Raw genomic sequence first — 21,924 nt, forward strand, 5'->3', positions numbered from 1 at the left:
TAATCTTAATGTTTCATGAACATATCTTACTCCTATCGTTATATTTCGTTTTGTACATCCTTCTCGTATCCTATCTCAAACATAACATAAACATAATATAAGCATATCTATTCACAGATAATTCACACACATCAGTATATTGACACGTGCAGAACCACAGGCACGTGTCAACATCAAATATAACCATGTCGATAGTAAGCCCATTTACCTGGTTAGCTTAAGTTGTTGTCACGAATATATCCTTAATGAAAGTTCGATTCTGTCCTTTGAAATCCAAATCAACTATGTGAGCCAATGACATCAGTTTCGAGTTTGAACTCTATACATTTATTTCTCTAATTTACATTGGTCTATTGTTAAAAGTCTTCAAAGGTTATATATCTATAATTATATTTTTATTAAAATTATTAGTTATTTGGTATGCGTTTACTTTTCTCTCCCTATTTAGCTTGTGATGTTTAATTCCTCAATTTTTCTATTTATTTATTTATTATTATTATTTAACTCCTTTTTTATAATTATTTTTATTGGTTTATTTCTTTATTTATTTTTTTGGTCTATTACGGTGTTTTTGTGTCATATTCTCTCTAATGCTTAAGTTAGTATTTAGCTAAGAGTCACGTTGAATTAAACATGGTATTATGTACTTTTAATGTAAGATGAGTGCCTTTATTTATAGGTTTACCTTCCAACATTGGTGTCGGGATTGTATGTTTACCTGTTTAGGATCTTAATGAAAAATACTTTCTACCTCAGTTAATAAGTGACACTCCTCGATTTTATTCAAAATAACGTAATAATTTAAATTCATCGCTAGCAAATATTATTCTGTTTCAAGCTTTCTTCAAAGGATGTGTAGTCAGAGTTTGAACGTTTTATAATATATTCTCGAAAGATTATTAAGGAGCAGGACATTGAATGTAGCCAATACATATACATAAAATATTTTGTTGGTTGGCATTTTAAAACAACATTATTTAATAGCTTTTCAAAAAATAAAAAAGGACTATTTTATTTTATTTTTTATTTTTTATTTTTTTGTATACGTTGAGCTACGAGGTTTTCGTCCCCCCGCCTACCGCCCACAGAATTTCGGGCGTTCCACAATTTCGCCTCTTCTTCCTTTCTCCTATAAATTTCCCGATGTGAAAATTGCCATTTCCCCATAACCGTAAACTCTGCTGCATTTTCTCTCCCTTTTCCTTTGCCGATCTCTGTTCCTGTTATCCATGGCGGAATCCAAGGGCAAACTCGAATCTCTCAGGGAGTGGGTTTCTGAGCACAAGCTTCGTACCGTCGGTAAATCTACGTTTTCAATCCTCAGTCCATTGTATTTTCCTGATTTCCGATTGCTTGTTATGTTTCGATTTTGTGTTCTGATTGCATGTTGTTGTTGTTTGGGGTGAAGGATCTCTGTGGCTTAGCGGGATTGCGGGTTCTATTGCCTACAATTGGTCTCAACCTAATATGAAGACCAGCGTGAAGATCATCCATGCTAGGTTCGTTTCTGGCTTTTTGTGTTTATTTTTTTTCTTAATCCTGGATTTTGGCTTTTGCTCTAGTGCTGCCTATTTATGAAGTTTTTATTCTGGAATAAATCGGCGGATTAACGTTATTGGATGAAAGTCTGTAAAAACCATCCCTCTTTTGGGGATCTTGCTGGAGTTTTGAAATCTTTAGGATGTTCTAGAGTTAATCCTGATAAAACAGAGATTATTTTCCCCTAAATTTGTTTGAAGCGATGTTTTGGATGGCTTGGAAAGCTTAATTTTGTTGTGTTCTTGATTATTAAGTTCATGAATTTGTTAGTAGAACAACTTTAATCTCTCTTATATAAAAGCAAAAGAACAAACGTCGCTGCATGATCATGTTTTTCCTTAGATTTTCGTTCTAAGACTCTGAAAACTATCCTATGATTAAGTGCTTCGTTTTCCTGATGAACGCCAAAAATTCTTAGCTTCTGTGCTCTTGTGACCTTCGTGTTAGGAATCACGACTCTCCACAATGACATGATATGCTCCACTTTGAGCACAAGCTTTGCTTTGGGCTTTCCAAAAGGCCTCATACCAATGAAGATCTATTCCTTACTTATAAATGCAGGATCATTCCCTAATAGCCTCTAATTGGAATGGCCTACACACGATTTCTTGGTAAATTGTCACTATTCTACGTATACCATCAGCATAGATTAGAGGGCATTTTTTTAAGGATTCATTGTCCCTTAGGCCCGTTCTCTGGCCATCCTTGAACATTTATTTTCATCATATTTGGGTATATGATCATATATTACTAATCATCTTTGGTCTATTCAGTTTTTTAAATGTCATGTCTAATTATCCATCCATCTATATACTTTCTTTCTTTCTTTGTGTTCAATAATTCTGACATCTTGCTCAAGGATTATACTACGCTTAAGTTGATGTTTCATTATCTCTATATCATCTCTGATCAAAATTTGTACGGAATTTAGTGGAAGATTGACAATTACTATCGAGATTCCGAACATAGATGATCAAAATTTGAATGCCGATAAAAGTTCATCAAAGTGAGAAACTTGACTGAAGTTTGAGGACCAAAATTGCATCTAAACCAAATGTTTTATGTTTTATCTTGGATACTTTTTCTCTGTCGCGTTCAAAAAGGCTATTATATAGGCTGCATGTTCTTGTGTATGAGGTCTGATGTTGATGGTGTTGGGTTGTTGAAAATGGCTATCAGGTTGCACGCACAGGCTTTGACCCTGGCTGCTCTGGCAGGCGCTGCTGTGGTCGAATATTATGAACACAAATCAGGAGCAAAGGCGGAGCGATATGCCAAATTCCTTCCAATTGATAACTACTCAAGGAAGGACTAAGTTTTGTTTTGTGTGTTTGTGTACGTACACAGGAGGGAAGGGGTAATAAAATAGTTTCATTCTCATTCTGAGGCTTAGAAATCAATGTTACTTGTCCATTCTTTTGTAGTATGCAAATATGATGAATATAAGCAATTTGTTTGTGAACCTTCTTGGAGGTGAATGAATGAATGAATGGTGTTGTATTATGAACCAAATGTTGTATTAGAACTATTTATGTTAGCTCATTCATTAATATATCACAATTTTAAAACATGATTAATTTATTCAAATCAAATCCACTATAATTAATTAAATGTTTTGTTGTAATAATTATGTATATATGATTTTTGAAAATTCGTTTTTATTATTTAATTAATGATTTATCATGATTATATAAAATTTATAAATATACACCATTTAAAATAATTTTGGTATTTGATTTTTGAGATATAACCCATGATTCTTCAATTTTATTATTTTATTGATTATTATAATTAAAAGTACATAATTTTATAATTACTAAATAAGCTCAATATACAGAATAAAAATTTATTTCAAAGATTTGATGCAATAAAAATGAAGTAGTGTAAAAAATTGTTGAATTTACATCGAACTATATATGATTCTCATCTTATTTTTAAACATCTATTTATCATATATCTTAAATAAAACTTATCTTAAGAGTTAAATTCTTTGACGAAGTCTATAAGTTCATTGAATTCGTCTTTTGAAAACGATCCCTCCTTTTTAAAAAACAACCTTCTATAAATTACAATATTTTTTATTGCATTTATAATGGAAAGTCAACAAAGCTTGGTGTGCTAAGTTGAACAAAGCCAACGTGGTAATCCAGATGCATGCTATATGTTTAATGTGGATCTTGGAAATGTCCTCTACTTGTTTAAACAATTTTTAGATCGATTTATTATATTATATAATTTAAACAATTTCGCTTCACTCACCAAACGTCCATCCGCTAAGGTTCTCATTTACAATAAATTGAACAACAAGAGCGTTGAATAAATAAAAGTTTTTCACTCACGTTGACTGCTTTTGTTGTGAGCGTATACCCTAATTTCGAACATTCTTCTCCTTGCATTATCGAACTAAATTTGGAACCCCTAGTATTTTCTCTTTCCACTTTCAGTCATCAGTTTACAACGACCTACTACGAACACTGTGTCCAATTTCTCCACTAATCGAACCATTGTTCTTGAAAATACAAGTTCTATTGTTGTGCAAAATGGGCTCCGAAAGTTATTTGAGAAAATATTAACATCATATCTTCCTTGATACAATGTGCGTATGGATTGAGTTGGAAATTTTTTTTAAACAAATCTGAAAATTGAGTTGGTTACCCGAGCAACTTGAATATAATCCACACCTAATCCAACCTTTTATTTTTTTATTAGATTGAATTTTCGAATGATTTTTTTTGTTAATACTTATCTATAATACATGTCATATTAATAACTAAAATTTTAATATTAAACATTTATAAATCTAGCATTAGTTAATAACTTAAAATATAATATTTTTATAAGTAGAGTTTAAATGGTAACTCTAATTTCGAGTGGATTGTAACCTATTTTAGAGTTGATTGGATTAACCCGACCTTAAACTTTTTAATTTTTTAAAAATTCATAGTTTGAACAGAATAATTTGAGTTTATCGAATTATCAGACGAGTCGACTCGAGCTACCTAGCCAAGTGGGGTGTAGTGTGTGGGTTAAGAGAACAAACCCATTGGAAGTCCATGTCCATCGGCGGCCCAATCTGGTTACTATATATTATAAACCTAGCTCGTCTAGGGCTTCACTTGGCGGCCGTCGGTATCTGAGTTCTCAAATTCTCTGCAGCACCCGGTAATTCTCTCTTCTTCTCTCTTCTTCTCTCTTATGTTGCTACCAATGATCTTAATCTAGTCGTTTTAGGCATCAATACATTGGATTTTCTTCGGATTGCAGAGATTTTTAACTAAATCGAAAATGAGTCGAGGAGGTGCAGCCGGTCCCAAGGGGAAGAAGAAGGGAGTAACTTTCACAATCGATTGTTCGAAGCCGGTGGAGGATAAGATTATGGACATTGCTTCTCTGGAAAAGTTTCTTTTGGAGAGGATTAAAGTCGGAGGCAAGGCTGGAGCTCTTGGCGATGCCGTCTCTGTTACTCGTGAGAAGAGTAAAATTACCGTCACTTCTGACAGTAATTTCTCCAAAAGGTATACGTTTTTTTCCCTTTCATTTGAATCATTAGTTTGTTATGAATCAATGTTGAGGCCAATTTTATTTCAGAAGTTGTATTTTGGATGTAGTTTTGTACATCAAGTTTGTATTGAGGAGTGGCTAGGTTGAATATTTCTTACTTGATAGTGTTTTGAATGTTACAATTATGTGCTATTGTTCTAAAGCTATATTTTAGATTTTTTTATAGTGAGGGGGAACTTGGGCTTGTTATGTTTGATATTTGTCTGTATGATGAACATGATTGAAAATACTGAACTCGGATGGAGAATTCTGAGATTTGACACGAGGGAAGAATAATTGATTCTAAAATTAGTGTTGTTTTGTTTGAATTTTGTTCTGTCTAAAGTTATTGATTGAATGCGTATTGAAAATCCATTTGTAGAATTCTGAGTCAACATTTCCAATACCATTACAACATTTTGAGGGCTCTGATTATATAATTTCTTAACGGGTTTCAATTCTTCTATTTTTGGGAATATAGAATAGGCTGTTCATATTGGAAAATTGATTGGCAGTTTCCTTGCACCCTCGTATCAGAAACACATAGTGAGTAATGTAACTAGTTAGAGTGTAACCTAAACATAGTGAACTTGTTATGTTTTCTTGATGTGCTGGTTGCATTGGTTTGTTTGTGAATATGTAGAAATAGAACACTGTGCTGTTTGATGTGCTAATTATTTGTTCTTTTGAATCTATTATTCCTGTAAATTTGTTCATTTTTTTGTCGAAGTATTCATGTGGGCACATAGTTCTAGTGATTTGTGATTGGTTTTGTTATTTAGCTTATTCCCTCCCTTGTTCCTTTCCCCAATGAAGCAATGTGGTCTTCCAATAAGTTCATTTTAGCATATTATTGAGATGGTTCTTGGAGTTGATTGATGTCGATCGACTTATGTATTTGTGTCTAAGTTTCTGCATTTAATTGTGTCTTCATTCCTACACTTGAAGATATAGGAATAGGAACTGAGAGGGATAGAATAGATCACAAATCGCTCGGCCTATTTACTCATTGGTGATGTGTTACCAAGCAATATCTTAGGCAGTTGTAGAAACTCAATATCTAAATTGCATTAGTCTCTCCGTTTGTTCTTCTGACACATAGCATTAGCCATTTGGCCCCGAGAACTCTGGCGTGTATAAAACAAAAATGCTTGTATGGGTAAGGAACATGATATATGACTGATTTTATCTTATATCTGTCTGTTGTAGATATTTGAAGTACTTGACCAAGAAGTACCTGAAGAAACACAATGTGCGGGATTGGCTACGAGTGATCGCTGCCAACAAAGATAGGAACGTTTACGAACTCAGGTACTTCAACATTGCTGAGAATGAGGGAGAGGAAGAGGATTAAATTTATGGATTTGACATTGCATTTAAGGAACAAATTATGTCGCAGCAATCTCTCTGTTTTTGTTACTACTGGTGTTTGTGTGATCCTTTATTTTTTTCATTCGAACTGATGCAGTTTAGCAATTTTGTTTTCTTCGACAGTCTTAGATTACTGTTGTTTTTGTGTCATATTTGAGCAACACCAACAATTTTTCACTTACAACCAGCAATGTTTCACTTGTCTTATACGTATATTTTTCTCATGAAACATGATTCTTAAGGTTTTTGCCTCAAATTTTCTTGTAATTTTAGGAGTTCAATTTTTGGTACTGAAGAAATCAATATAAACCGATTCAAAAGAACCAAGAGGGTAATCGATCAATTTAGTTGAATGATTATCGTTTTCAAATTAAAATTTCGGTTTTTTATGCATTTAAACCTAAACTTTATTCTTTGGACAATATATTTTGTTCAATAGACTTGGCTTAACATACTCAAACTTCCCTAAATTGTTGAAATTTCCTAAAACTGATTCATTCATTCCATTATTACATATTCCACTACCCCATTTGCATAAGTTGGGTTCAAAGATATAAACATGAATATATGTGAAAAATAATTAATTCAAACCTGTAACAAAATTACATGCTTAGTAGATATGAATAATTCTATACTAGTAAAACCTGATTTTTTTTTTTTAATGACATTTTGCATATGAATGTAAGGTAGTATATTAGTATTCATTATAATATTGGTCATATAGTTAATTACATAATAAATTACCATGTACTGAAATAAAATCATGAATGCATGAGAAACTTAAATAGAAGGGTAAATTGGTAAGAAAATATGGGGAAAAAAAAGAAAAAAAAAGGAGAGAAGAGAGAAAAGTCTCACCATAATGAACATTTGTGAAGTAGGTGTGAAAGTAAGCTATCCAACCTAATGCAACCCTCCATTTATGTTCGGAATGTTGTTTGTGCCCTAGGAGGTGATTAGTTTAAGTAGGAGAGAGTACGAGAGTATCATTGATTAGTTTAAGTAGGAGAGAGTATGAGAGTATCATAGCCTCACCATGAAGATAGTAGGCTGAGACCCCCACACACAGACAAGGGTGTCAACCCTCATGTAGCATCCATCTGACCATGTGATGATCGAGATAGACAAGTGCGATGATGAGACTGAGGAGGAGGCTGCATCATCAACACACTAAGAAGAATCTACATTAATGCCAAGCTAAGACATAAGCAAGGTTGGAGAGAACGAGACGACACGAATGTTGAAGACAAACTCGGAGAGGGTTGAGTAAGGCCCCAAGCCATAACCTAAAAAGTTAGAATTGACATGAGTTTCGACATGCGGCTTTGGAGTTCAGTTTGTTTAGATGAAAGATGAAAATTCACCAAATTTGGTGTCGATTGGATATTCGACTGTCGCTCCACAGGGCCATATAATTGCTCACCAAAGTGACATCTACTCTAGACGAATTGGAAATGCCTAAAAAATGTACTATAGGGGGATGCATGATGTTAGCTCTCCACCACCTCTAAGCCTTATGGCCTAAGCGAGCTACCCTGTTGCACATACGTGTGTCACAGCATGGGCGAACATCTCGAGCGTTTTCCTTAGAAATGAATATTTCAAGGATAGTGTCGAACGACATGACATGGACACGAGAGAGTTCATGCCTCAATGAGAACCTAGATGGATGGATGTTTGAGATGTTTCAATGAGATGAGTGGCACATGGATCGGTCTCCATAGACATGTTTGAGCAAGCCAAGATGATTAAGGTGTCCCGAGACATAGAGTGACATCACGATACATGGGTTGTGTTGTTAGGAACCAAGATGGTGATGAGATGCTAAGTTGCACATGAGAGATTTTAGCCTAGAAAAGAGGTAAGGTCGAGCCAGATGATTTGGCTAAGTGTAGTGGCAAGTCGGCTAGAGATGCAGACGATTGAATATGCACGCACAGGCTTTTAGGATTCTGCGCATATTGTGTTCGGTTGACAAAGGTGAACCTGGCCTAAGGTTCAACGAAGCCTAAAAGCTGGGCGAAAAATGAAAACACGGCTTGAGTTCCCCTTAAGGCTTGTCATGAGCGTGTCAAGATGATGATGCCACACGGTTGAAGATGTACGATTTCGACAGTTGGTATCAGAGTTTCACTTTGTGTGTCTAAGTTGGACAAGACAATTAGAAATATGAACCTAAAAGTTAAATAAAGACTTCTAGAGGAGTCTTGCTTGTTAGAGAAGCACTAACCAGACTCATTTACCAAGGGCTTGGTAGTTCTAAAATTGGGCAACTGATAACTAAGAGGTGTACCAAATAGGTGTCTTAAGAGCCATTCACATCGAAGAAATAATGCTAATTTAATGCAAAATAAAAAAAGTATCAATGCAAAGTTCGCAATTTAAAGATGGTTAGTTGAGAATTTGGTTGAAGCTTAATGCAAGGAGCGATGTTACAAACTTCTAAACCTTGCTTCTGAAAAGGGTTGTGGCCACGATGAGCAAATATCGTGATATACAAGTCTATGTTGCTACTGTAAAGGGTTGTGGCCATGATGAAAGAATGTCATAACAGAGATCTATGTGCGACTTAGAGAATAGATAGTTGAGGCCAAAGTGGCCATGTTATGGGCACGCTCTCCTTAGCTCATGCGAGGAATGTCGAATGTTAATTTTGTCATGATTTGTCTGGTGAGTCCTGAATCGAGTTGAGAAGTGGGCGAATTAGATCCCTGGTGGGATAGACCACATCCATTAGGTAAGTTGTGTTTTGCCGTACTTATGCTGCGAGTCTCAAAGATCGAGAGGAGGTCCATTATTGCGAGAACCCGTAAGTAGTGTGCAAGATTTTGTATTCATTTTAGAGCATGATAAAATTTAGCGGGTCAAGTTAGCAACCAGTTTGATGTTCAGATCATCATCGAGACAATGCCGAGATTATATAGGGGAGAGTGTCACACTCTATGATGGGATGGTGCCCTCGAGTAAGTCATCAAGGATGATGACTAGTTTAAGTGGGAGAGAATGTCACAGCCTCACTATGAAGACAATAGGTTGTGACATCCACACACAGACAGACAAGGTAGTGACCTTTTAGTAGCGCTTGTCCGGCCACATGAGGGACAAGATAGACAAGTGCCATGAAGTGATCAAGGAGGACGATGCATCATCCAACACACTAAAAATAGTGCATAAAGTCAAACTTAGACATAAGTACGTTTGGAGAGAATGAGGCGACACGAGTATCAAAGACAAGCTCGAAGAGGGTTGGGTAGGGCCTCAAGCCATAACCTTAGAAGTCGGGGTTTCAATATGAGTTTCTGCAATGCGACTCAAGAGTTAATTCTCATATGAAAGATGAATGCTCACCAAATTTGCTTTCGATCGGATATTCGACGGACACTCCACGATGTCGTATGACCACTCGCCAAAATAACGTCTACTCCCGAAGGATTGAAAATGCTTCAAAATGTATTATATGGGAAGACATGGTGTAATTTTTCCCCACCCTTCTTCCTTTGAAATGAGTCTTTCAAGGACAATCTCGGATGACATGGGTGCAACGTCATTGCGCTCCAATTCATGTATTAGAGGGTGGTATATGCACCCATTATCTTGTACGGAGTCTGTAAATGACATGGCATGGACTCGGAAGAGTTCATGCCCTGATGATAACTCGAATGGATGGATGTTTGGGATGTCCTGGTAAGAAAGATAATTAGTCGTGAACAATCTGAAACGAATGAACTCTTCATCCATATAGTGAAAGTACTGGAAACCGTTTTGATTTTATTAAGAATTAAAACAAAGCAATAAATATAAGAGCCTAGCTTCCAAGACTCCATAAAGTTCTCCAATCATGTTCTTCACATTCTACAAGATCACAACACAAGATTATGGCTTGCGGGAGCCTCTTGAAAAAAAAAAATTCCAATGGAATTGGAGAAAGAGAACTTCAAGAGAATCCTAAGAAGAAAGAGTACCAATGGAATTGGAGAAAGAGAACTTCAAGAGAATCCTAAGAAGAAAGAGTACCGAGATTTTATTTAGAATTTTTGTCCAATAATATATTTGAATATCTAATATATTAGAATATAATATCTTATTGAAATTATATTTAAATGTTATAAGATATCCTAATATATATTTAACTAATTTGAATGTCATTCAAATTTCAAATATATTTTTATTTAAGATTTAAATACAATAAATATATTTTCTCTATATTAAATATTGATCGGAACTCTTCAAATTAATATATATATATATATATATTTTCTCCATTTATATTTAACACATCTAATATATTAAATATTAATTTCATTTCAAATTAAATATATATTCTTCTTTATATTTAATATATTTAATATATTAAATATTAATAACCGTTCAAATTTTTCGTTTCAATTAATTGAACCTTTAGTGTTACTATGAGCTAGCAAAAAACTGTCTGAGGTCTGATATGAACCAAGAGACATCAATCATACAATATACTTCAATGAAGATGTGAAAGAAAATATTAGTGAAATTATCCAAAAATATTTCAATTCATGCCACATTGAAGAAAAATGAAGTTTCATGTTATAAATTTTGGGTGAATTACAATTTAGAGTAATTTATAGTTATTGTATTTCATTAATGTATTTTAAGACTTTATAGTTACTTTAGGTTACAATTACATAATGGTTAATTATGACATTAAGTATGAATGTTATAACTCTTGGAATGTCTTTAATAATTTCATTTGAGAATATATAAAGGCATGTATGTTGTATTTGTAAGAGACTTGAAAAGTATATTAAAAGAAGCGTTTATGCTTTCTTTAGCCAGTGACTAAGTTTGTATATGCAACCTAAACTACATAGAATTGAAAAGAAATTTAGCCATTGGCTAAAGAAAGTATAAATGCTCATTTTACTATATTTTCCAAGTCTCTTACAAATATAACATACATGACTTTATATAGTCTCAAAATGAAACTATTAGAGACATTCCAAAAGTTGTAACATTCATACTTAATGGCCATAATTAACCATTATGTAATTGTAAAAACATTAATGTGACATGAATACATTAATGAAATACAATAACTCTAAATACATTAAATTGTAACACAATAACTCTAAATTACGCTAAATTGTAATCCACCCAAAATTTATAACATGAAACTTCATTCTTCTTCAATGTGGCATGAATTGAAATATCTTTTGATAATTTCACCAATATTTTCTTCACATCTTCATTGAAGTATATTATATGACTGATGTCTCTTGGTTCATATCAGGAAGCTTGGACTAAGTTTAGGCTCGTCATCGGAAGTCTGAGGTACTTGACTCATACTCATCCAGACCTTTCATATGCTTTTGGAATGGTGAGCAAGTACATAGAAAAGCCTACTACGAAAGTCCTACCAAGGGTTAAGTTTGCAGAAATGCGGGAGGTTCTAGAAGTGAAGAATCTCGAATAAAGTCAAGCTTGAGAGATTGTGAGCCAATAAACTTGACTGAGTAGAATAAGTTACTAACTTATGGAGCAACTATTGGAAAATTGTCAGTAGTTGCCAAATTGTGGACAATTTTAGCGCTTTAATTAGGAAGATTGTTAGTGGATTTTAACGAGCAGAAAGTTTAGGAAACTAAGTAGAGCTTTAATTAGGAAGATTGGTAGTAGTTTTTAACGAGTAAAAAGTTTAGGAAACTAAGTAGTGCTTTCTCCACTATGAATACTCATTAGATGTATGCTCTTTTCAGAATAACAAAGAGAATTGAAAAGCGTAAGTGCTTAAGGTTTCTCTATTCAAAAGCTTACTCCCCTCAAATTGTTCTTCATTTGTTTGTTTCAACATATTTCGATCGTGGACTACATCTAATATTATCATCTTCTAGTTTTCGATTGAAAGATCCATACATCGTGATATCATCCAATTTCTCGAGATAGTTTGTGCATCTTGGCTTGCTAAGACATATCAATTGAAACTGACCTACGTGTCATTCATCTCATTGGGACATCCCAGACATCTATCTATCTTGGTTCTATTAAGGCATTGGACCCTCCCGTGTCCATACTAAATCATTTATAAAATATGTTCCAGATAATGGGTGCATAATTCAACCTCCGATACATGGGCTGAGGTGCAAAGCCAGTGCACCTGTACTATTTGACACTGGCTTTGAAAGATGCATTTCAAATGAAGACGCCTAAGTCGTTCATCTCCCAATGCTCACCCACATTGTGAAACACATATGTACCACAGGGTAGCTCACTTAGGGCATAGGTCCTAGGAATAGTGGAGAGCTGACACCAGGTCTCCACCTATAGTAGTACATTTTGAGGGATTTCCAATTTTTCTAAAGTAGATATCATTTTGGTGAGCGAACATATGCCCCATGGAGCGCAATCACAACGTCATTTTGGTGAGTTTTCATACGGCTTCGTAGTACATCGTGCTAGATGACTTTCTCTGGGGCACAATCACATCATCAATTGTGAGACATGGTAGCGAGAATGGATGGCAGCGCCAATTTGTACGCCTCTGGCCTACCCTATCTAGAATCTAAAATGGGCATAGGAATCTTATGCTTAGCGTTGTTCCAAAAACTCTAAATCTTTCTTCTACGAGAGTGCTTAGCTCTTCTATCAGCTTTGTGCAATTAATATTCTCTATTTAATCTTTTTTGTATGGTTGGATTAGTAATCTGAACCAACTCTAGTACTATAAGCTAATGTTAGTCTACTTCTTAGAATACAAGTGATCAACACCTGTGCACATATAGTGTCTCAAAGGGTGTCATCTAGATGGTCGTCTGATACATGTTATTATAGAAAAACTCCATGAGATACAGATGCTCGTCCCAGCCACCTGCAGAATCAATAACACAAGCTCTCAACATGTCCTCGAGTATCTAGTTCAATCTCTCGGTTTGCCCATCCGTATAAGGATGAATGGTTTTACTGAGCCTAAGCTGCATTCCTAATGCCTTTTGTAATCTCTTCCAGGGGCGCATGGTAAATCTTGCATCACAATCTCACATGATCGAAACTAGTACACTATGCAATGAATTATCTCTTCCATGTATAACTAAGCCCATTTATCCATTATTTTGCCTTGTTAAAATCGAGATGAAATCAATTCACACCTCCCATTTCTACTGCGGTACATTAAGTGGTTGTAGTTATTCAGAGGGTCGCTGCCATATTGCCTTTACTTGCTGATGATAACTCTCCCAAAACTAGAGTTATACCGAGCCCTTTTACTTAACAATGCATAGAGTATGTGAACTTCACACCATTTTACTATATATTACACAAAACATCAACTCATATGTCAAACATTAATTCACATATTAAACTAATCTCTCTTTATTCCTTGCCACCAATAGCATGATTTCAAATCCTTAAAAATCTTCATGGTTTCCAAGTAGAAAGTATAAGGAGAATCATGGGCTTTGGTTAGTGAGTCCCTCGAGATCTCACCATCACCCAGGTACTACTCCGACCCATTCCCCATGTGGCCCCTTGACCTACGGCCACGAGTTGTATCATAATTTCGGCATGTGTCATGGTCCTACATTTTTTACCGTGTGGCCTCGTGATCTTGACACACTCACGACTAGCCTTAAGGAGAATTAAGCCCCATATATATTTTTCGCCCCGGCTTTGTGGCTTCGTTGAACCTTAGGTGAGGTTTGTCTTCGCTAATCGAACATCGCTTGTGCGGAATCCAAGCTTGTTCAATCACACATGCTGCTTGTGTGTGCATGTTCAATCATTTGCGACATATCCGACTTGCCTCTACACTAGGCCAACTCATTCGGCTCGACCTTGCCTCTGCTCAGACCAAGGTCTCACAATACAACGTCGCATCTCATCTTGCCATCTCGATCCCCATCGACAGGGTCCATATGTCTTGACGCCATCCCGAGTCTCGGGATGTCGTCGACCATCATAACTCGTTTGGTCATGCCATCAAGAATGGGCCCTCATGTCGTTCATCTCATCGGGACTTCCCGAACATCCATCCATCCGAGTTCTATCAAGGCATAGGCCCTCCCGTGCTCATGCCGAGTCATTTACGGATACCGTACTAGATAGCGGGTGTATGTAGCAACCTCCAGCACGCGGGCTAGGGCGCAATACCGGCACACCTGTGCCGCCTGGTATTATCCTTTTAAAACCCATTTTAAAGGAAGTCACCTGAGACACTCGTCTCAGCATGCTCACCCACCCTGTGACACACGTATGTGCCACATGGTAGCTCACTTAGGCCACAGGGCCCAGGGGTGGTGAAGAGCTAACACAATGGTACCCCTATAGTATATTTTGAGCCATTTTCATTCTACCAGGTGTAGACATGATTTTGGTGAGTTGTCATACGGTGTCGTGCATTGTTCGTTCGATGTCCGATTGACACCAAACTTGGCGAGCATTCATATTTCATATGAACGGACTTAACTCCCGAACCGCATGCCCAAATTTCTTCCGAAACCCCGACTTTTGAGGTTAAGGCCCGGGGACCTACTCGGCCCTTCAACAAGCCTATCTTTGCCATTCAAGTCTATTATGATGTCTCTGTCTTGCTTATGTCTCAACATGTCTTCAATGCCCACTTTGCGTGGTGGTGTGTTGGATGATGCATCGTCCTCCTCGATCGCATCATGGCACTCTTCTATATTGGCCCGTATATGGCCAGATGGACGTCTCTTGAGGGACGCCACTTTGCTTGTCATGGCGTGAGGGTCACAACTTACTCTCTTCATAGTATGGTTGTGACATTCTCCCCCACGTAACTTAGTCATCGTCCTCGATGACTTACTCGGGTCACAATCATATTGCAGATTGTGACACTTTGCACCATGTTTTTTTAGCAGGATGTCATTTTTATGCCTTTGTATTTTTCTCACCTAGATGGGATGCACTTCATCATATTTTCAAAGGACGTCTGCCATATTTTAGCAAGTTACTTGCCCCATGTTATGGTAGGCTTGTCCTACCCATGTTTAAGGATGTCACATTCATGTTAATGACGTTCACATATCCCATGATCTTTTAGGTTTTTCATGGAGAGTAGCCTAGGGACATGTTAAGAACAACTATCATGTAGACAATGTACCCTGACCCATCACTACAAGCCAAGAAATCATACCAAGTTCCTAGTTAGAATAAGGGACCTTAACATCCACCATAGACAAACTTATAAGTAGGCTACTTACTAAATTTTATACTTATTCCATTTTTTTCAGGTAACTAATGATGGTGTTAATATAACACATGCAGAAGCAATTTGGATTTTAGGCACTTTTAGAACATCAATTATAGTAAATAACTGCATGTTCATAAGTATTAAAACTTAATGAGTTTGAATACTAACCTTTTGTAGTTCAAATTTCTTTTTCCTCGCGAACCGGTTTCGAACCACCACTATTGTCTTCTCCACTATCCTTCGGCCTTAGAACGGGATTGTGGAATCCGGTGAGTGACTAAACTTGGGAGGGATTTTGTATATATGAAGAGAGTGTTTGTGAGAGGTTTTTCTCAAGGTTTTTCTCAAGGTTTTTCACGAAGAAGAAGATCTTTCATGTATTATGATCACTCTATTTATAGAGTCATGTTTGCTTGTTCATGTAAATTTGAGATTACCAAATTTTGACACTCAAAATTCCACTTAAATGTTTGGGATTATGTGGCAAGCATGCATGCTTGAGTTAACCAAATTTTGACAATCAAAATTCCACTCAAATTTGTGGGGTTTATTTGACAAGCATGCAAGTTCGGTTAAACCTAATTTTGACACCTCAAAATTCCACTAACATGGATTTTTCCATTAAATGAAGTCAACATTTTGACTTTCTTCATTTTGATTCAACCATCAATCATTTTGATTCAACCATGGATTTGAATTTTAATTTCAAATTAAAGTAATATTAAATGATTAATTCAACTATTTAATTAATATTTAATTTTAATTCAAATGTCAATCCCAATTAATTCCGATACATATTTGATTAAAATATTTAAATCTTATTTAAATATCTCAGATTCTCTCTTTTTGTTTAATTCGTAAATAAAACAAAAATGCGGTTAAATATATCATATATATGTAGTGCATTCTCCCTAATTTGAATTCGAACACTTCGAACTCACTCGTCACACTATTCTATGGTTTAGTTCGATATGAGCTAGCAGAGGGACCTAATGGACCTATAGATCATGGGCTCCAACGATCCAAGATTAACCGGTTAAACTCATTAACCTTGTTAACCAACATTCATTAACTACTAGGTCATTCCACTATAGCCTAGTAGTAGCACTTCCCTCACTATAGATATATTTCTGTCTATTTGATATAACCATGATTAGTAAGTTGATCCTTCACAGGTTGTTTGTAACTAGAGTTGGATCAATTTACCGTTTTACCCCTGAAGTTACTTCTTGTTTCTTATGTGTCACTGATCCTCCGATGAACAATTGGTTTGTGGTCCAACCAGTAAACTGAATCACTCTCAGGCCAATGAGAGGGTGGGGCCCCTTGTTCAAGACTTGGAGTCAGTACTTAAGGGAACTATCTCTCTTCTATCCCTAAAAGTGGGTAGGAGTAATTCCATCTTGCACCCCACGTCCTCAGCCATTTACCCAGTCTTACCCCTGAAATGGGAGGCCTATTGAGTCGGCGAACTTGAGCCGCTCTCACCCATGCAAATCTAAGGATAATTCCGAATAAACAAGAGTTCATGGTTAGCTCAGGATTAGGATAAAGTTACCTAGGTCATCGAACGACATTATAAAGTGAGAATGATTTTCTTCATGGTCCGATCTTATGCAATACTCATTGCATAGGACGCCCCCACTCACATATCTCCACATGTACAATTTTAGTGATCACATTGTTTATATCATATACAAAAGTGGGCCGCATCCATAATGTCCCCAGAATAAGGTACTTAAACTTATCCTTATACTATAGATCATTTTGACTATATACTTGAACTTGATCAACTCTTATGTCTCGACATATAGTTTAAGTAATCATACTATAGCCAGAGTGTTCTTAGTTTATTGGATTTAGATTAATGATCGTAAAGTTCACTTTATTCAATAACAATCTTTACTGAATAAACAACAATAATAACTTTATTAAAAATAGAATATGTTTTTGTGTACAAAATATATGAGTTTTAGGACATAAAACCCAACAAACTCCCACTTGGACTAAAACTAGTGGGGTTTTATAATGTTGAGTAGAGAGAAAGACATAAATACAATAAACTAGGGCATCACATACTCATGCCTTTTCTCCCACTTGCCCTAGATTACATAACTCGTAGTCCTAGACTCACTAGATGCCCTTCAAACACTTTAGCCGTGAGGGACTTTGTAAATGGATCAACAATGTTGTGCTCTGAAGCTATCTGTGTGACGATCACATCTCCTCATTGCGCAATCTCCCTTATGAGATGATATTTGTGCTCAATATGTTTTCCTCGCTTATGACTTCTTGGTTCTTTTGAATTTGCAACTGCTCCACTGTTATCACAATAAAGAGTGACGGGAAGATGCATATTTGGAATGACTTCCAAATCAGTTAAGAACTTCCTAAGCCATACAGATTCTTTCGCTGCTTCAAAGGCAGCAACGTATTCAGCCTCCATGGTGGAATCAACAATGCAACCTTGCTTTATTCTTCTCCATATTATTGCTCCTCTGTTCAGAGTGAAGATAGATCCTGATGTCGATTTCCTCGAATCTACATCGATCTGAAAATATAAGTCAGTGTACCCTGTAAGGATCAGATCCTTAGCACCATACATTAACATATAGTCCCTCGTTCTCCTAAGATACTTGAGGATATTCTTAATGGCAGTCCAATGAACACGTTCTGGATTGAACTGATATCTGCTGACAATTCCCACAGCATAGCATTTGTTGGGTCGGGTACGTAGCATGACATACATCAGACTACCGACCGCTGATTCATAGGGAATATGTCTCATATCCTCAACTTCTTGAGGTATCTTAGGAATTTGTTCCTTCGAAAAATGAACTCCATGCCTGAAAGGTAATAATCCTTTCTTGGAGTCCTGCATCTTATATCGAATCAACATTTTGTCGATGTACAATGCTTGAGACAATGCTAGTGTTTTGTTCTTGCGATTTCGAACAATTTGAATTCCAAGAACAAACTGAGCCTCTCCCAAATCTTTCATTTGGAATTGTGTTGCTAGCCAATGCTTAATGTCAGTAAGAAATCCCACATTATTTTCAATGAGTAAGATATCGTCAACGTACAACACTAGGAAAGTGTAGAGTTGACTATCCTTTTATAAACACAAGATTAGTCAACATTTTGTTTAAAACCATAAGATTTGATCGCAGTATCAAACTTTATATTCTAGGATTGAAATACTTGCTTCAACCCATAAATGGATCTTTTAAGCTTGCAAACCCTTTGCTCGTGATCCTGTTCAATGAACCCCTCTGGTTGAGCCATATAGATACTCTCTTCAAGATTGCCGTTTAGAAAGGCTGTCTTAACATCCATTTGCCAAATTTCATAATCATAAAATGTGGCAATAGACAAGAGTATTCTAATCGATTTAAGCATAACAGGAGAGAAGGTTTCTTCATAGTCCACCCCCTCTCTTTGGGTATAACCCTTTGCTACTAGTCGAGCTTTAAAGGTCTGTACCTTATCGATTTGGTCTCATTTTCTCTTATAGATTCATTTTCAACTAATAGGTTTTGCCCCATCGTTGTTGATCTACAAGTTCCCAGACTAAATTAAAGTACATTGACTCCATTTCAAGATTCATGACTTTAATCCACTAATCTCTATCTTCATCATTCATTGCCTATTTATAGGTCAATGGATCCTCAATGCCATCATCAGATATGATGACTTGAGTTTCTGCCAAACCCAAGTAACGATCGGGTTGTGTTATAACCCTCCCACTACGTCGAGGCATTCTCAACTCTTGAGAAGGATGTGATTGACCAGAAGTGTCAGCTCCATCAACAACTCTTGTTGAAGGACCAACTTGATCAACAACTCTTGTTGTTGTATTAGTAGCTTCTTTAGAAATCTCACTTAATACTAGTTTGTTGCGAGGTTGATGATTTCTTACGTGGTCTTCCTCTAAGAATGTAGCGTTTGTTGATACAAACACTCTATTTTCTTGAGGGTCATAAAACAAACCACCTTTCGTTTCTTTGGGGTATCCTACGAATAGACATAATTTTGAATGACGTTCTAATTTCTTGGGGTTTTGCAACAACACATGTGCTGGACATCCCCAAATTCTAAAGTGACGTAAACTACCTTTACGCTCTTTCCATAACTCATAAGGTGTTTCTGAAACACTCTTAGTAGGAACCATGTTCAAAATGTATGTAGCAGTCTCCACTGCATATCCCCAAAACGGATCGGGTAATTGAGCGAAACTCATCATAGACCGAACCATGTCTAACAAAGTTCTATTTCTCCTTTCTGATACACCATTTTGTTGAGCCATTCCAGGGGCTGAGAGTTGATACCTTATTCCATGTTCTAGCATATAGTCCTGAAATCTTAAGTCCATGTACTCTCCTCCTCGATCTGATCGAAGTGTTTTAATAGTTTTACCTAATAGATTCTCAACCTCAGTCTTATACTCTCTGAATTTTTCAAGAGCTTCGAACTTGTGACGCATTAGATAAAGATAGTCATACCTTGAATAATCATCAATAAAACTAATGAAATATTCATACCCTCCTCGTGCTTTGACATTCATTGGACCACAGAGATCTGTTTGCACGAGTTCTAAGGTTTCTTTAGCTCTATAACCTTTTTCAAAAAACGATCGTTTAGTCATTTTACCCTAAAGACGAGGCTCACATGGAGGTAAAGAGTTGTCTTCTAACTCATTTAGAAGTCCTCTTTTAACCAATCTCTCAATCCTATTGAGATTAATGTGGCCTAGTCTTAAGTGCCAAAGATAGGTATTAGGAGAAATCTTTTGTCGTTTATTTTGAGTTTCTACTGTTTTAAACATCTTGGTATTTAAAATAGCTTTTGTTTCGCTCGGTTTTAACATATATAAGTTGTTTTCTAGTTTTGCAGAACAAATATGAATACCTCTTTTGCAAATGAACACTTCATTGATTTCAAAAGATACTTTATACAATTGTTCTAATAAACAAAAGATAGATATTAGATTTCTTTTCATTTCAGGAACAAAAAGTACATTATCTAATATAACGAATCTATCTCCAAAAAACAACTTTAAATTTCCTACTGATCTTTCTGAGACAATCTCTCTTGTTCCAACCCTGAGTGTTATCTCGCCGTCCACAAGCATTCTCCAGGAGCTAGTTTCCTGGTAAAAAAAACAAATATGATTAGTCGCCCCTGAATCTAGTATCCAAGTTGAGTTGTCATACTCTACTAAACATATTTCTACTACGAGTAAATCATATTTACCTTGTTGTGTCTTTTCGGCTTTCTTCTTTACAAGGGATTTTGGGCAGATTCTCTTCCAGTGCCCGTTTTCGTTGCAATGGAAACATTTTCCTTTATCTGCTTTTTAAACCTTGTGTTTGCGATTAGTAGAAATCTTATTTTTCCTTTTACCCTTCTTCTTCATCAAAACACTTTTAGAAGTTGAAGGTCCACACTTATTTTTGGAGAACAATCCTCGTAGTAATTTCTTGGAGATAGCAACATTTGCTTCTCCTGTTTGTCCCTTGTTCGTTAAGAAGGATTAATAAGTTTGTAACTCATTGAGAAGAGCATTCAAGTTATATTCTATTTTGTTCATTACAACATTTGTGCAGAACCGGAAGAAGCTCTTCGGAAGAGACATCATGATAAAACTGACTTGACTCTTCTCATCAATGACAACTTCATTTTCTTCTGCCACATTGAATGGACCATCATGTCCAGGACATGTTCTCTAACTGAGGTCCCTTCTTTCATACGACAGTTGTAAATGTATTTTATGGCTTCATGTCTAAGGGAGAAGGACGGTTGTCCAAACATCCCTTTTAGAGATTCCATAATCTCTTTTGCAGTACCCATAACATCGTGTTTCTTAGCCAAAACATCAGATATACTGGCTAGAATGTACACTCGGGCTTTGTCATTTGTCTTTATCCATCTGTCATACGGATCCCGAACTGTTCGGTTTGCATTTGAGCTGGGGTTTGGAGGACATTCCTCAGTTAAAACAAACCTTAAATCATCAATTACCAGTATTGTGTTTAGGTTTGATTTCCAAGTTGCGTAATTGTCGCCGTTTAATTTCTCAGAAGCGAGTAATTATACTATTGAGTTTGTCATGCTGTGATATAAAGAAAATTCTATTAGTGATTTGACTTAATCCGATTTAATCCAATCTTTTTTAGCAAATGTAATAATGTACCAAAAAATTATTAATTTGCAACGATACTTTAGTGAGTTAGAGCAACTGCTACTGAGGGGCAGCCAATCACTCATTAACTAAACCAAGACATTCTTGACTTTAA

General features: G+C 36.1%; 2 protein-coding genes across 2 annotated transcripts; both read left to right on the forward strand.

Moving 5' to 3' along the window:
* Positions 1-1,034: 1,034 nt before the first annotated feature.
* LOC111469164 lies at positions 1,035-3,051 on the forward strand. The gene is made up of 3 exons (XM_023114437.1): positions 1,035-1,299; positions 1,409-1,499; positions 2,719-3,051. Exons 1-3 carry the CDS (start codon positions 1,230-1,232, stop codon positions 2,852-2,854), a joined length of 297 nt encoding a protein of 98 aa, XP_022970205.1. The 5' UTR covers positions 1,035-1,229; the 3' UTR covers positions 2,855-3,051.
* A 1,541-nt stretch (positions 3,052-4,592) lies between these two features.
* LOC111469134 (60S ribosomal protein L22-2) lies at positions 4,593-6,657 on the forward strand. Its single transcript, XM_023114386.1, has 3 exons — positions 4,593-4,701; positions 4,804-5,054; positions 6,289-6,657. The coding sequence occupies exons 2-3, from the start codon at positions 4,825-4,827 to the stop codon at positions 6,431-6,433; spliced, it is 375 nt and encodes a 124-aa protein (XP_022970154.1). The 5' UTR covers positions 4,593-4,701; positions 4,804-4,824; the 3' UTR covers positions 6,434-6,657.
* Positions 6,658-21,924: the final 15,267 nt, after the last annotated feature.

Source organism: Cucurbita maxima, unplaced genomic scaffold, assembly GCF_002738345.1.
Source record: "Cucurbita maxima cultivar Rimu unplaced genomic scaffold, Cmax_1.0 Cma_Scf00002, whole genome shotgun sequence".
In the NCBI taxonomy this organism is placed as follows: domain Eukaryota; kingdom Viridiplantae; phylum Streptophyta; class Magnoliopsida; order Cucurbitales; family Cucurbitaceae; genus Cucurbita; species Cucurbita maxima.